The sequence below is a fragment of the Trachemys scripta genome, chromosome 14, assembly GCF_013100865.1.
Source record: "Trachemys scripta elegans isolate TJP31775 chromosome 14, CAS_Tse_1.0, whole genome shotgun sequence".
Lineage (NCBI taxonomy): Eukaryota > Metazoa > Chordata > Testudines > Emydidae > Trachemys > Trachemys scripta.
The window spans coordinates 23,455,047-23,471,689 of record NC_048311.1 but is presented as its reverse complement, the minus strand read 5'-3'; the positions used below and the strand labels follow the sequence as shown (position 1 = coordinate 23,471,689).

General features: G+C 37.9%; 1 protein-coding gene across 1 annotated transcript in view; it reads left to right on the top strand.

Moving 5' to 3' along the window:
• Nucleotides 1–1,168: 1,168 nt before the first annotated feature.
• The window catches only part of CA10 (carbonic anhydrase 10), a 176,743-nt gene continuing 161,268 nt past the window's right edge, over nucleotides 1,169–16,643 (top strand). Inside the window, exon 1 of the mRNA XM_034790339.1 lies at nucleotides 1,169–1,307. Within this exon, the coding sequence (XP_034646230.1) occupies nucleotides 1,254–1,307 (54 nt within the window). The 5' untranslated portion in view covers nucleotides 1,169–1,253. The remainder of the gene's footprint in view (nucleotides 1,308–16,643) is intronic.

The following is a 16,643-nucleotide window of genomic DNA, read 5'->3' as shown; positions in this document are numbered from 1 at the left end:
TACTATCAGCATCTATGAAAATTCAACATAGTATGTTATTGACACAGGAAAAAAAGTCATACAAATGTTACAGTTGCATGGAAAATGCTCTGGATATGGAGTACCACAGTTGAGGCTGGAAACACAAACTTAACTCTGTCCCTTTCCATCCATTATGATACATTCTGTAATCACGGGGGCAAATTACTATTTGTCAAATAAAATACAATATCATGCACATTTTCCTTCAGCAACAGTACAGGGGCCGAGTTAAGGTTGAGTATTATCTCCCAACTTCCTTCCAATCCAGGTTAGCTACGCAGTGTGGTCCATGTGTTACATGAGGGGTATTGTATATTCCTTCCCATCAGACACACTTTTCTTCCACCTCCTTACGAGGCCATACCACCCTCCAGAGTAACTCAACACCAGTCTGAGTACTAGTCACAAATCACTGTTTTCTCTTAATCCACTGAATGGAATAAAAACTGTCTGATAAATCTCAAAATGTAATTGTAAGCAGGGAATTCTGTGTGTGTGTGTGTGTGTGTTTCCAATGGAATCCTGCAGAGATTGGTTCTTGGCCCTTAGGCTATTGAACATTTTAATCAAGGGTGTGTGTGTGAATTGTGTGAATCAAAAAGAGACAAATAGATCTTGTCTATGGAATATTAATATTCTGTGAAATAGTGATATGTCATTGTCTTTTCTAATAATACATTATCCTTATTGTCAACATGTACCAAATATTGAAACTTGTTTTAATTTTCTTTGAGTGGCTATGTGTTGGCCTCAGTCCAAGGAATAAGTGCAGTGTATGCATGTAAAATGAGCATAAGGACATGAGATATTCAAGTACCTGTTGAGAAAAAGCAAACATTCTATACCAGTAATAGCAGATGAGCTAGTTACAGCTAAATCGGGAACGATTAAGTCCAGATAGCTTATGAGGGGCCAAAGAAAAAACCTCCTTTGTTGATATTAAAACATCTCATTATCTCAGATTTAGGTGTCTATCATGCATTAAAATTCAGTTACTTGATTAATTTTTTGGGTTATTGATTATATTGTGAGCACAGACAATACAAGAAGCAGTTTAATTGTTTCCACATCTATTTTGTGTGGATTTTTCTTCCTCCCTCCAGATTCTTTCTTAAATGTGTATCCTTTTTCCTTCCCTTATAGTTCCTTCCTTTTGGGGATTGGTGAACTCAGCCTGGAATCTTTGCTCTGTTGGAAAAAGGCAATCACCTGTCAATATAGAAACCAGCCATATGATCTTTGACCCTTTCCTAACTCCACTTCGCATAAACACAGGAGGCAGAAAGGTAAGTTTTCTGACATGTCTTGGTATAAAAACCAAGAGTTAACAGATGAAAAATATGTGCCACTTTCTGTATTTATGAAGTATTTTCACCTTGTAATACCAATAAGGTCTTAGGCAGAATAATAACAAATGTAATGCTGTGCAAATTACACATTGTTACCTCCCCTGCAGTGATCAAAACAGTACACTTTTAGGTATCCTGAAGCACTTCTTAATTGCCATACAGTATTGGTTCCTTTAAACTCACCTGTGAGTAGAATAAGTGTCATTTACAAAAACTCACGGCTAATCAGTGGCAAGACAGGTAGGTTTTTAAAGCCTCAGGAATGCAAATATTGTCTCAGAAGGCTTGATTGTCCTCTTTCGCTGGTTTAAACCTCACTGAAACCAGTGCAGTAACATTGCTGTAAATAGAGAGTAAGGAAGATTCAGGTCCAGAATGTTATGAAATGGAGGATTTAATTGGCTCACTCTGGAAGCTAGGGAGAGAGAGGCAGTCTCATAAAAATCTGTTCAGAAAACAGTCTAGTCTCCTAATTACTCTAGAGATTATCAGTACTTGTGCTCCTAAAACCAAGTTACGCTGAAGCAAAGTGCCTCTGCCATGCATTAATTAGAAAGCATACAAAAATATTTATAATCAATAAGTCTTTGGGCACATTGACCCATCATTTCCATCTGATCTAAAGACAATTTACCTTACTTACTTGAGCTCAAGAAGACTGCACTCATGAGTAAGGTGAGCAAGATTTGGCCCATTGGCATATTTGCAGTGTAATTACTAGAACTGCTTGGTTTTCTAACCTAAATCTGCAAATCTCTATTAATTTATCATATTTTTTCCAAAAACAAAACAAAAATACCCCCAAACAATTACATGGAAAATCAGTTGCCTTCTGAAATATTATTGTGCCAATTTGGAGGCTACATCCTATTTTACTGAAGTATGAAACAGGAGGGACTTTAGTCCTGTTTTAAGTGCATATTTCAATGTAACCTTAACTACAGAGTCACTACCGACAATTCCATAACAAGAGCTGCATGTTCTAGTAATGTGGGTCACCTTCTGACCTTTTTTCTTGTTGCCTTATAGTCTTCTGTATTATTACCTTTTGATTTATTTTGTATGATTAGATATTATGGAAAGGGCAGAGCCATGAGAAAACTCTATTTACAAATTATTTAAATGCTGTGAATTTAAGAGGATTTTAAAGGATTTACCATACTCACAAGAATATATTGTTAAAATTACTTCCCCCCAATTTAAATATAAAAAAGTTAAGGGAAACATGTTTTGTCAGAGGGAATCGGTAAATAACAATATCAGGGTATTTCATTGTGTTTGCTAACATCTGTGAAGAGTAGTTAAACAATCTATTATTAATAAACTGCAGCTTTTAGGTTGCACACATTTTAAAAACTATAGACCTGATTTTTCCATTCAAACCGTATATGCTTAATTGAAGGATTCTTGAATTTTATTTTATTATTATTAGTTTTGTTTATAGTTATCAGGTTGATTTGTCTTTTTTACCTGTAATTAACTTAATTTGGTTAAGTTTTCAATATAACTAACAATTGAATCTTCTTTTTCTGCTCTGGGTTTTTGTCAGAGTGGCTGAGGTGTTAATGAACCTATTAAGGTGTTAAGGTGCCTGGGCTAGCGTTTGGTTACTTGTTAGAGCTGAGTTTAGTTCATTGTTTAGTATAGGTCAATTTGTTTTTCCTAAGGAGGATCATTATTCCTTGTCCTCTTTATTCTCCTCCCCCTCACACTGTTGAGGAGGTATGCCAGGGTCACTGGGATTCAAAGTTGTCTCACTTGCCAAGAGACTATTTAATCAGCAACAGTCATTCCTGATGCATTCGTTGCCTGGGGCGCACGCACATCTCTCAGAAGTGCAATTTTCATTCAACCCGTAAGAGCAGGGTCAGTAAGAACCAGGAGATTAGGCTCAACGCCTTATGATGGAGAGATCTCTTTGCCAGGCCTCAGACCCAGGTCAGGAGGACTTCCCTTATACATCAGTCTCTTACTGAGCATAGTGCACTGTCTACCTCGGCACTGCATTCACCCAGACCTTGTGAGGGAAGAGTTGGAAAGTACTCAGGAAGCCTCCAAGAAGAGGCATCCTAGTTTTCCTCACAAAAAGCCTTTCTGGCCTTGGACTTTATATGAGCTTTAAGTGTGAGAGTCGTACCATTGAAATTCCAAACTTAAGTACATAAATTAACTTTAAACACATGCTTAAGGGCCTTGCTGATTTGAGGCCCATCTCTTCATACACAAAATACACCTGAAATTATTTAATTGTGCAGGATATTAGGAAAATATCATGTATAATATATAAATATTTGTGTTTAGCAAACAAAGATCTTATAAATACACATCCTTAGGTCATATATGACCCAAAATTTGTTTTTACTGAACCAAGGACCAATAGATATGTTTCTAATTTCTTTAATTAAAAATTGCACTGGAAAGTTTCATGTTAACAAATGTTTCTCTGCGATGTTTGCAACACAAAAATGATAGCATTATTCTAATGTTTTAAAACTTAGAAGTAAAATTGTCCAGAAATTATTCATGGTTTTAGTTCAGTAAAATACTTAAGCATGTGCACAAGTGCTTTGCTGAACCCAATCCTTTAAGCAGAAATTAAATTATTTTATGTGCAGTGTACAAAATGAGAAATGCAAAAAGTGAAAAGAAAATTAGACTTCAAGCATAATTTCTAAGGACTTCTTAATTACATGATTTTTAAAGTAATAGCGTACCTTTAGTTCTAGACAGAGCTCATGCATTATCTCATTCTTTCCATTTATATTTTTGTAAAGAATAATAACAAATATACATGGATTTACAAAAACAAAAAACAAACAAACCCTGCAAATGGGAACAGACACATTTAAAAATGAATAGATGACATCTGAGTCATATTCAACTCATTTCTAAAAATGTCATTTTATCAAAATTGCCATTCAAATGAAAGTAGTTATTTGAAAGCATATTTCAAGCAGGAACTGATCCTAATGATTACTTTGAATGAATTATTGCTAACAAATATGTATTCAGCGTAAAGGTTTAAGAAAAACACAGGAAATAACCAAAGGTCTCAACTGTATTTATTCAAATGCAGGCATGGTATTTTTCAACTCTAAGATTAATTTTAAAATAAAATATATTGATCTGGTGAAACCTGTTAGCAATCACAGAAATAATGTATTCTTTCATAACATTTTATCTCTTAACAGGAAAGTGCTTAAAATGGTATTTTAATATTTCATGACTTACATCTATATAGCAGTTCTCTTGTTTTATTCAGTCCTTTAGTGACAAGGAATAATATGGATGAATAGATAATGTGAGGTAACCAAGAACATAGAGGACGGAGACTCTTTTAACAAAAAGTGTAGATATTCCAAAGTGATTTATCTTCACCCGTTGTCCCAAGCAATGAGCTTTCTTTTGTGCATTGCTGTTGGAAACAATGTGGGACATCAAGGAGTCTGGTGGCACCTTAAAGACTAACAGATTTATTTGGGCATAAGCTTTCGTGGGTAAAAACCTCAGTAAAAACAGAAGTGAGGTTTTTACCCATGAAAGCTTAATGCCCAAATAAATCTGTTAGTCTTTAAGGTGCTGCCACCAGACTCCTTATTGTTTTTGTAGATACAGACTAACACAGCTACCCCCTGATACTTGACACAATGTGGAACATGTGAAATTTGTCCTTAATATATTTCCATAGAGACTCTAAATGTTTATATAGACAGAATTGAGAATCAATTTAATCTGTGGCATAGAATTTGAGAAAATGCATTACTCGATTATGTTAATTCTATTAATTAGAGCTGGTCAGAAGTTTTCCATTGGAATACTTTTTCCATTGAAAAATGCTGATTTGACAAAAGTGAGCATTTCACAGAATGTATTGATTTCATCAACATTTTCTATGGTAAATTATGAAAAATGTTCATTTGTTATGGTCAAAACATTTCATGTTTACTTTATTGTTCTGACTTTTATATTTTGTTATTTGTAACCATAATAGTCAAAACAATTAAGTCTAAATTAAATGTTTTGATAATCTGAAACAAAATATTTCATTTAATGAAAAACTCCAAGATTTCTTCTTTTCATCCAGATTCAAGACAACACAAAATTTGGACATCTCAGAGGTTCCCACAGAATGGGAATTCCATTTTTTTGACCAACTCTACTACTAATAAAACACTGGTGGGGAAGGCGTGCCATGGAGATGTTATAACAGTGGGCCAAATCCTGCTTGCCTGATGCACACGAGAACATGTACTCCTCTCCTGTGTGTGTAAATTAGTCCTCTATACAAACTGATCAATAAGGGTCAAACGATAATGGTAGAAAAGAAACTCTAGTCTCGGGGCCAGATTGTGACTAGCTCTGTGTGTGGCTGGGGGGAGCTGTCAAGTCCCATGGTATGGAAGTCCTCTCACGTGGGGTAGGAAGGAGGTGGGGCCATAGACCCACACCCATGAACTGATCAACAGAGCAAAACTACATGTCTAGGAGAGGAAGCATGTGGCAATGGGCATGTTTGTCTGACTCTGCATTGACCAGCTCATTATCGTGTGAAGTACTAAAGGCAGCTTGAGTACAAAAGGTGATTCACCGAATACATGGTTTTATCTCATGACACCAGGTATACCAATCCAATGGAGTTTCACATTTTGGGAAACTTGATTACTTTCAAGAAGTTGCCTTGGGAATTACAGCGTAGCTGCTACTTTAGCAGCACTGCAGTTGATATCTAGGGAAGTAGGTCAGGCCTTTGAATTTGAGAATTAGCTCTTGAAGTATGTTAGATCAAGGTGGGTTGTGGAGTTCTACTACTGAAATTCTACAAAGGGATTTGATCCTTGTCAGAAGCTTCTAAAATTCAAGCTGGAAATATTTGCGTTTTCCGTTACAGTGCAGAAGCAGAGAGATATAACATACTTTTCTCATGTGGTGCTGTCCAAATGTGAAACTGGAGTACTCTCAGTGCATTCATTTTTCATGTGTATTGGCTTGGGTTACTGTTTCTGGAGCTTGGAAGGACATCTGTTCTTAACCATTGATATGTTTTGCATTAATTGTTGTTGCTTGTGGGAAACCAGATTGATCTAAATGTTGAGGAAGTGGAATAACAAATAGCCCTTTTTGATTCAGATATTAAGCTTGGGGAAAAAATCCAGACATTTTCCTGAACATCTCTCCACTTTGTTCACTGAATTGATTGTCGTTGCTCTAAGCTGAGTGGTGATAACTCTCCTGTTGGCTTTATCTTTCGTGGTGTATATTTCAACAGATTTTCTTACGTTCTCCATTTGTTGCTAAGCCTTGTTGGTCCTTTTACACTGAGGATTTGGTTTAGCAGGAGCTATATTTATATTTTTTCATGTTGAAAAAGGAGGTGGCTTTCATGTGGGTTGAGGCACTTGGGTTTTCAGGGCTATTAACCAATTGATATAGCAGCCAGGGAATTGCTTTGACAACACTTAACTGTGGTTATCACATTATACAGTAAGGGATTTTATGGAATTGATACTAAGAAAATTAAGTGCTAATAACAAGAGACTGTAAATAGGATTTCTTGTAGTTTCAACCAAGAGTTAAGATAAAGAAGCACTAGCCTAGATACACAGTAGTGCGCCAGAAAACCTACTAGTTGTGCAGTGAAATGAAAATCTTCATTAAATACATCTTTAAAAATTGATTGATTCCTGTACATGAGTGCAGATGGGCAGGGAAAGGTTCAGTTGAAGTTATCAGTTCTTGTAACAGGAACATAGAATCTTGAACCCAGGTCTTGTGCAGGTATGGAAAGGGGGAACTGATTTTCTTGTACTTAAATTTTAACAGTAATATTTTTAACAGGACTTTTTAAAAGTCAGTACGACTATCCTAGGCCTAAAAATTCTATAGGCGGGCAGCCCTGTTGAAGGGAGGTTTAAGCAGATCACCTTCAGGAAGGGGCTGCTGCTTGGTGGTGCATATCACCGCCATGTCATTCTATAATTTTTTGCCCTTTTTCAGTTGGGCCTTGATCCTGCAACGTGCTGAGCGCCCTCCATTTCTGCTGACTTCAGTGGGAGTTGAAGGTATTCAGCACCTCATGGGTCCGAGCTTTTAGTGTCAATATTGAATTAAAAAGCCAAGTGCTTGATATCACACTGCTGAAATCAATTGGGAATTTGTCACAGCCTTCAGTGGGAACACGATCCAAGTCCCACTTTTGCAGCAGTCCCAGTAACCTATTTGACCATCCTGTTACTATTTCCTCAAGTCTTCCGTTGTTAATTGTGAATTTAGTTTGTTCACGGAGCCATCTAAACTACATGTCTGTTGATTTCTGATTCAGCAGCATGAAACCGTAATGGCTCTAAAATATTACCATTCAATTCTCTTTAGGACAAAGGGCTTGTTTAGATGAACAGTTAGTGCATGGTGAGCTGAGGTGTAAAGCTACTGTGCACTAGTATGCTGCACATTAAACTGTCTATATGGACCCTGCTACTGCCGGGCCTTAAAAACCTCTAAGGATGGAGATTCCACCACCTCCTTAGGTAACCCATTCCAGTGCTTCACCACCCTCCTAGTGAAATAGTGTTTCCTAATAGCCAACCTGGACCTCCCCCACTGCAACTTGAGACCATTGCTCCTTGTTCTTCCACCTGTCACCACTGAGAACAGCCTAGCTTCATCCTCTTTGGAACCCTCCTTCAGGTAGTTGAAGGCTGCTATCAAATCCTCCCTTACTCTTCTCTTCTGCAGACTAAACAAGCCCAATTCCCTCAGTGTCCTGCCATTGCAGTGCAGTGTTGCAGTAGTCCATGAGGGCACTGTTTCGTGACCATGCAAGTCATTACGTGGACACCTCAAGGTGTTGTTACAGCATCACTCTTGCAGTTATTCTGTGTCTCTCTGCTACTCCATTTCATGGCGAGGCGGGTCTCCAGCTCCACAAGGCTGCATATCACTGGTGCAGATAATTGGATTCCAAGATCCAGAATTTCAGCTTGAGTTGCTTAATGAGTTTACATGCAGATGAATTCCCCAGTAAGAATGCTGCTGTTGAGAACACTCCACATGCTGCAATTCTTTCGCAGTCCTGGCTTTGTCTCTTGATTATCAATTTTAGTAAATTTAACACGCAGCCCTTTGGAGATTTAAAAAAAAAATCAATTTTAATAGACAATCCAAACCCTTATTAAATACACGGTGCACTCCTCCATTCGCCTGCAAACAAATATATGATTTCACTTGTAGTTTCTGTTTATGTTCACTCCACATAAGCACCGCAGCAATCAGCAAAAGAACAAAATAATTTTACTGAGAGGCTAGAGTAATCTGGTGTCACTCATGCAACAAGCAGTGTGGACCCCAATCTCTAAAGCAACCACAAAATCTCATTAAAACAGAATGACCCATTGTAAAAGGATGGCAGCTTGGCTGAACCCACCCACCCCTATTAACAGGAAATGAGATGACTTAAAAGTGAGCGGGAGTAGCCTGTAAGAGGGGTGACATTTTCCAATCTATTTTATGCAGCAGGTCTGACTACATAATCATAATGGTTCCTTCTGGCTTTAAAAATCGATGAATCTCAATTCTGGTAAGAGGGTTTGGTCTGTTGCTATCAGTGGAACCCTGCCAGAGGAGGAGGCATTGGGGTGGTTGGACGTATTTCGTGGTGTTAAACCAGACCCTGGAGGAGCTCAGGTTTTTTGGACTGGGATGAGGAAATAGTTCTTGCTCACGCCAACTAAATCAAAAACTTTGATCTTTCTGAAACTAGGAAGTGTTTTTTTACCAGCAGTAGTTTTCCTCATTTCTTAAACAGTTTCTTAAGCTGAAAATTTATTCCTTTTATTAAAAAGTGTTTCTCATAGCATTGCCCCCCCCAAAGTTTACAAATTGTGGAGTTCAAAAGGAAAGGCTGCTGCTGCTAACAGCAGTTTGGGAGTCAAATCTCAAACAAGTGCCTACGAAACCTTCACATGACCACACACCATCATCTATTTTGTTTAGGCCATTTTTAGAGAGAGGTTACATTCGAATATTGTTCTGAGGCTTACTTGTATTGGTCCTGCTGGTTAAATCAAAGCCATTGTTATTCTGTACAGATCTTAAAGTGAAAGAAAAAATACTATTAGTGGAATTTCAATTATCTAGGTAACTTTTCACGAAATCAGAGTTGCGTGTATTTTCAGACATGATATCTTGCAGCTTGCCAGGACTAGATAGAAACAAGTGCGCAGTTGTCCAGTACCAAGAAAAATACAAACAGAGCTTGAGCTGGTGTCTTATCTCCCTACTTGAGCTCTTTTCCTAGTTTGCCTTTTCCTCTGACTAAAAGGACACTAAGTCACCCTTATTTGAAAAAAGCGTGGTTTTCTAGATCTTCTGCATTCCATGTATGAAGATAAAATTCATGTTTTATTTTGTTGGAATAGTTCAAAGTTCACAATTTGAGATGCTACTGCAATCACCGCTTCTTAGGACTGGTGGAGGAGCCAGATGTTGCTTAATATGATATTAAAAAAAATTCCAAAACAATTTTTGTCATATTAAAAAAACAAAACAAAAAACAACAGTACGAGACTAAGATCGTCTCTCCTGTGTTTGTAAGTCTTTCTTTTGGAGATGTCTGCTTGCTGCTGCTAAGTTAAATATTGTAGGATTTTCTGTTCTAAGAAACTAGTTTGCGGGATTTCAAACACCGATTATTTTACTAGTTTTTATTTGATTGTGGAGGTGGTCAGAACATTGGTGGTAATTTGCCTCTTGTTCCCAAAATGACATTTTGACAATAGTTTAGCAAGCCAGCATGTCAGTGTCACTCCTGAGTCATCTACACTACAATCAGTTGCAATTCGCCTTGACCTTGAATGTTAGACTTCTGAAATGGAAGTTCTGTGTATAGTAGTTAGTTGAGGGCTGGGTTTTCAAAAGTGCCTTCAGGATTTAGGTGCAGAGGTCCCATGGAAATCTTTGGGACTTAAGTTTCTAAATCCCCGCCTAAAATCTTTAATACTTCAGCATGGATTTGGAGGCGGAAATACAGTTCTCTGCAATATGAACAAGAATAATTAAAAATATAAAACTACTGTATTGGTAAGGTTGGGGCAAAATCCTGGTTCGGGAATACACATGTTCCCTCAACCGTGACCGCGCTAAGTAGAACCATGGAGCAAAACCGTTGCACTCCAGTTTTAGTTCCCTGAAAAATACAGGCCATGTCCACATTAGGATAAAACATGTTAGCTAACACTTTTGAACTAATATGTAGAGCTGATTTAAAAAAATCTTTTGCTGCAAAAAATGTCAGTGATTTTCATCCAAATTTTCACTCAGTTTTTAGGGGAGTGGGCTCAGAGCCTAGGTTCCAGTGCAAATTCAAACATCTACAATGCTATTTTATAGCCCCCCAGCCCGAGCTCTGTGAGCCCGTGTCAGCTGACCCAAGCTCTGACTCAGTGCCATAGGATTTTTATCAGTGTAGATATATCCTGAGTCCACAAGCCAGTCCCACAGATCCCAATTTACAGTACAGACATACCCACTAGGATTAACATGTTTTGAAATTATACCTTTCCCCCCTAGTTTTTGCAGTGCCAGGCTGAGCAGCAAATGAGCATTGTGTGATGGGGTTTAAGATTTATTATTATGATTGTTATTGTAACACCTAGGAGCCCAAGTCATGGACCAGACCCCACTGTGCCAGGTGCTATACCAGCATAGAACGAAAAGACAGTCCCTGCCCCAAGGAGATTACAATCTAAGTATAAAATGAGGTTACTGATTGTTCATCCCTGTCTGGCTGTATCTATGAGATACTGGGATAGACAGTGGTCACACTAGCAACCTAACCATTGAGTTAGAACGGTGTGGTCCATACATTGTAACACACACCTTCAAACTGCTTCTGGTCCCTATTCTCACTCCTCCACTTCAATTTCTTATTTCCTGGCATTTGAAATTGTGTGGGTATTTTGTCCTTCATTAGTGCCCATTTTCAAGAGCTCCTTGTTACCCTGATGTGCTTTTAATTTTGGATAAAATCCATAATGCTATAGAACGTCAATATTATGTTTTGCCAAGTATTGAAATTACTATTTGCCATCCTTCCTTTTTTTTCCCCCTAATATGTTAAAGTAATGGTGGTAATATGATGGAGTAACAGTATTTACAGTACTTTAGACACAGTGACTCCTGACCAATTAATTAAACCTTGTCAGTTTGGTGATGCCATATGTTGTTAGTCATTTTAGGTCATGCTTAAAGACTTAACATGCTTTTAAAGGCACGTAACAGTCTGTTGCAAATTACCTTCTTTTTATGATCACTAAAAACGACTCTACCTGATTTTGATCTATTGGGAATGAACAAATCAGTGTACACTGGCCAAGGACTGTTAATATAAACTCTATAGTGCAATGTGTGTAAATGAAAATGATTCAGTTTCAGAAAATGATGCCTGTATCTTTCCTTTCATACTGAACGTTAATACGTGCATTAGTATATTATTTAAATTAATTCCTTTATAAATAATTGGTTCATTTGGCACATGCTACAAAATAATGATATTATTTAGCAGTTTTCTAACCTAAAATAGGGTGGGGGAGAGAGAGAAATTGTGACTAGAAATCAGTGAAATGGTTTCTCTGCCAGCTGGTTCTGATTCCACGCTGTTCAATCAATTCTGAGTCTTACTAGCATTTTTCTCAAGAGTGTAATATATGGCAACTGCCAAGTTTTGCTTTGGTGATTACTAAAAGGACAGATACTGTTGTGAACCATATTTCAGCACAGCAGAAATATAAAAAATGAACTGTTAGAAATGGTCCGGGAGGAATGAATAGCAATAAGACATCAATGTCATCTGTAAACTGATTTGTGTGAATTTTAGAGGACTTAATAATACGATGCTTTGATGTATAGTGTGATCGGAAAGTTAATAAGTCTGATACAACTGTCAGAAAGTTTAATGAATAAAAAATGTAAATGATCTACTATCACTAGTTAAAATAAGAATGTATCTTCCCTAATACTCCTCCGGCACTCTATTAGTAAGAGAGTATAAAATGCATTTGGCAAGTTAAAATAAATTTTGCATGTCAGTCTGTCATTCGCTATTTACAGGAGAGTAAGACATTTTTAAACTCACTGCTACTTGTATATTCTGCTATTTGTAAAATATGTGTGAAAATGTGAAAAATGCACATTAAAGGAATATTTGTGAGCATACACTCGAGGTTCTATTCTCTTATCATTTAAATGATCCTTAACTGAGATTTAAGTGAGTTGGAGGATTTGTGTAAGTTTGCCACACACACAGTAACAAATCCTTTTCTGGAAATGCCAGGCATCTCTGAGAATTTGTCAGCTTCAGGAGGATTTGGGAAACCTAGAAAAGGAAGATTTTTGCCCCAGATCCCTAAATAGCCCCCTCAAGGATTGAACTCACAACCATGGGTTTAGTAGGCCAATGCTCAAACCACTGACTTATCCCTCCACCTCAACATGTATCTAAACAGGATACACAATCTTCCTTGGGATTAGTGCCTGTGTAAGAATAAGCATTTGCTCTGAAGTAAATGCAAGGATAGCCATAGTATATTTACCTTACAGTGTGTAACATCCTCCAGTTACTTGTCTTGTTACCCCACAATTACAGCCTCATGGCATATACATTATACCAGTTTTGCTCCCTTCACTGAATATGACCTCCTAAATATAAATGAATTTATGGAAGGAAACAAGGTGTACATTGCATTATATTAAGTGGGAGTGAGGTGAAGTTCAAGAGACTCGAAGAGAGAGGGAGCTGAATTTGACTCCTATAGTTATCTAGTTCCTTAATCCTTCAGATCGCTGCTCCAAACCCATGATCCTCTGTCTAAATCCAGAGATACCCAGTGATGCTAAATGGCTGCGGAACAGTCTCACATTACTGTTTTATTTCCCCTCAGATTCCACAGAAAATATTTTCTTATATGACATACTTTTAAATAAAAAGAACAGGAATACTTGTGGCACCTTAGAGACTAACAAATTTATTTGAACATAAGCTTTCGTGGGCTACAGCCCACTTCATCAGATTCATAGAATGGAACATATAGTGAGGAGATGTATATACATACAGAGAACATGAAAGGTGGGAGTTGTCCTACCAACTTAGCCTCTTAGAGCAAATAAAATAACCATAAACCATTACAAAACTTACCATTTTACTAATCTAAAGCAGTACTGCTCTGCAGTGCTACCTTGTGCTGTTGAGGGGTGCATGTTGGTCCGGGACCCCAATGGGTCTTTTATGTGCTACGATAATACCAATATTAATAATATATATGCATGGGCCAGTTCAGGGCCAAATCTGTACTAAATGTTAAAGTCTCAGTAGCTCTGTTGAAGTGACTTATACTGGTGGGCAGAAGTTTTGCCCATATATACTAATCAGTTTGTAATTTTCATAGAATGTTTGAGACTGTTGGGTGCATGGTATCATATAAAATGTCAGTTGTTAGGTCATTTGAAATGAGGGGCAACATATTACCGTGTGGTTTGGGCAAGGGATCCCCTGGAAGGCGAGGAAGCCCATATCAACTTTAAAATATCATGTCTCGTCTGAAACTGGCGTAAATCAGCGTAGCCCTATTGACTTCAGTGAAGCAATGCTCATTCACATCAGCTGTGGATCAACCCCTTTTTTTCCATCCCTGGTTGTTCCTCTGTTTGTCGTGATATTGTTTTGCTGTACTTGATGAAGATGTTGCTCCAGCAGTCGTTCTAATATCAATGAAAAAAAATTGTGGTGCAATTCCATGCAATCATGTTTGGGTAAATTAACAAAAAAAAAAAAAAAAAATCAGTGACTGTTCACATTTCTGAGTACTGAATTGTTTGAAATATTCAGATGGGTATAAAAAAGATCTATTGCATGATTTTTTTATGCCCTTTTTCTGTTTAGCAACACACATGGTGCAGTATTTTGATAATATGCTTTTTGGGTTTATTCCATCCTGCTTTAAATCTGTGCACAAGTCCAGATTTTTATTTTAACACTCACAGATGTAAAACCTGTTTGTTTTTATTTTCATTTGATTCTGTGTGAGTGAATCTATCTGATGATGGGAGAAGACTGAGGATTTTTTTTCTTTCTCATAGATTCTGATCTCACAATAAGGGTGAATAGGTCTCTAGCAGTGTATGGTTCAAATAGAATTATAATTTGTATTTCAGATTCATTAAAACACACTTCATGGGTTTCATATGGATATTTCATTCTTTACTCGTTCATTACAAAGGATGAAATTATACCATGCTGTATGGGAGTATAGTAGAGCTTAGTAAAATATGATTTTTTTTTTTTTGCATGCTGCTCTCTTGGGTTCAATATTGAGGAAATGTTTTATACTGATGCCTGCCATAACAGATGAAAATATTCTGTCATTTCATACAGAGCAGCAGTAGGCAAACGGCTGACTTTGAAAGCAAATTTAAGATTTCAAACAGACTTTTTTATGATCATTGACTGAATTTTGGTGAAATGTTTTATCTGAAGAAGGCAAATTTCAGATACCTATTAATTTCAAATATCAGTGACATTGTGGTGATTGGAATAAAGCAGTTGTCCTTTGAGACGATGGCACATTGCGGACAATAAAAAAGATACAATGTAAATATGAAAATAGCTGACTCCATAGTTGTTACAAGCCAACATTTTAACAGCTTCACAAACATTTAGTAATAATAATTCTTTCTTGTGTCTTTTTTACCACAGTCTTAGTTTATTGTGGTAACTCAACTGTTTGAATTGATGTACGCAGTGCCCTTGTTAGCAGGCGAAGGGTGTAGCATAGTGCCTGTAATAGTATTTAGACTCGATCCGGCGATAAAACTCCCACTGACTTCAGTGGTAGAGAATCAGGCCTTACGGCCCCAGTTGTGCAAACAGTTATGCACATGCTTATCTTTACACACATGATTAGTTCCATTGACCTCAGTGGAGCTACTGGTGTGTGAAATCAAGCATGTGGAACTGGGACCGAAGAGGTGAGGTGGATTTTGGGTCTCCAGCTCTACATATTGGTGTTCTCTTGGTCAGGGCTCCTACTGCTATTTTGCTCTGTTTGTGACAAGAAATCACATTGTATTTATCAGGGCTTTCTGCCTGTTCTGCAGCTAGAATGCTTTACTTGATAATGAACATGTGTCAATTCTGCTAGAACTAGCTGGGGATAAATTCCACAGTTGGCAGTGTGGAATACAAATTGCTATAACAGTGGAATGTGCCATTCAATATTCTGAATAACATCTCGGTATTAGGCAACAGACTTGCAGTTCTTTCTTTCTTCCCTCTCCTGTTAATCACAGGTTGCAGAGGAGAGAGACAGAGCATGTTTATAGACAGAATTAAACTATGTATTTGGGATTAGAAACTAGAAAGGAGCTTAAGGATAAAACTGAAGAGGTGGTCAATGTACTGCTTCTAATAGGCAAAAACAAATCCCAGATCTGTGGATCAGCAGCTACCCATCAAGTCTGAGATCCTGGTGGTAAAATGATGCCATATTTGAGCTCAGTGTCACTCCGGAATTGAAGAGGAAACTTCAATAGATAACAAATATGGGAAGAACATGAGCATAATTTGGGAGTGACAAACTGATCCTAGTGAGAGGGATGGTGTATCCTGCAGTGAGGCTGCAGGAGTAAGAGTTACAAGGAGATTGGAAGGAGAACACAAGTTGAATTCCTAACCTATTCTGAAGATATGCTTTTTTTATTGTGGGTATGTTCTTGCTATTCAAATAATGTGACAGAAAACCATGTACCATCCTCGTATTGATTAGTTGCATGCCAGCCCTATCTGTCAGGTGCATGAGTGGCTGATTTATAACCATTTTCATTGTGGATAACTTTCAACTGAAAATAATTATGTTTTCAACCCTCCCCCCCAACTGTGCTTGCTGTTTTCAGTGGGGCTCCGTTTGTGTGCAGGAGACTGCCCACCTGACGCGGGTTGCAGGGTCAGGACCTAATCATGTGCATCCTATAAATACAAGCAGTTCTAAGGCCCAGTCTGTCACTTGCTACTCAGACAAAAACTAGGGTTACCATACGTCCTCTTTTTCCCGGACATGTCCGGCTTTTCGGCAGTCAAACCCCCGTCCGGGGGGAATTGCCAAAAAGCGGAACATGTCCGGGAAAAGGGCGGCTCTGTTTAAGAGCCCGGCTGCCTGAACGCTACCGGCTTCGGGCAGCCCCGTGCCTGGAGACCCTGCGCCGCCGGAGCCCGGGAGGGGAAGTGCC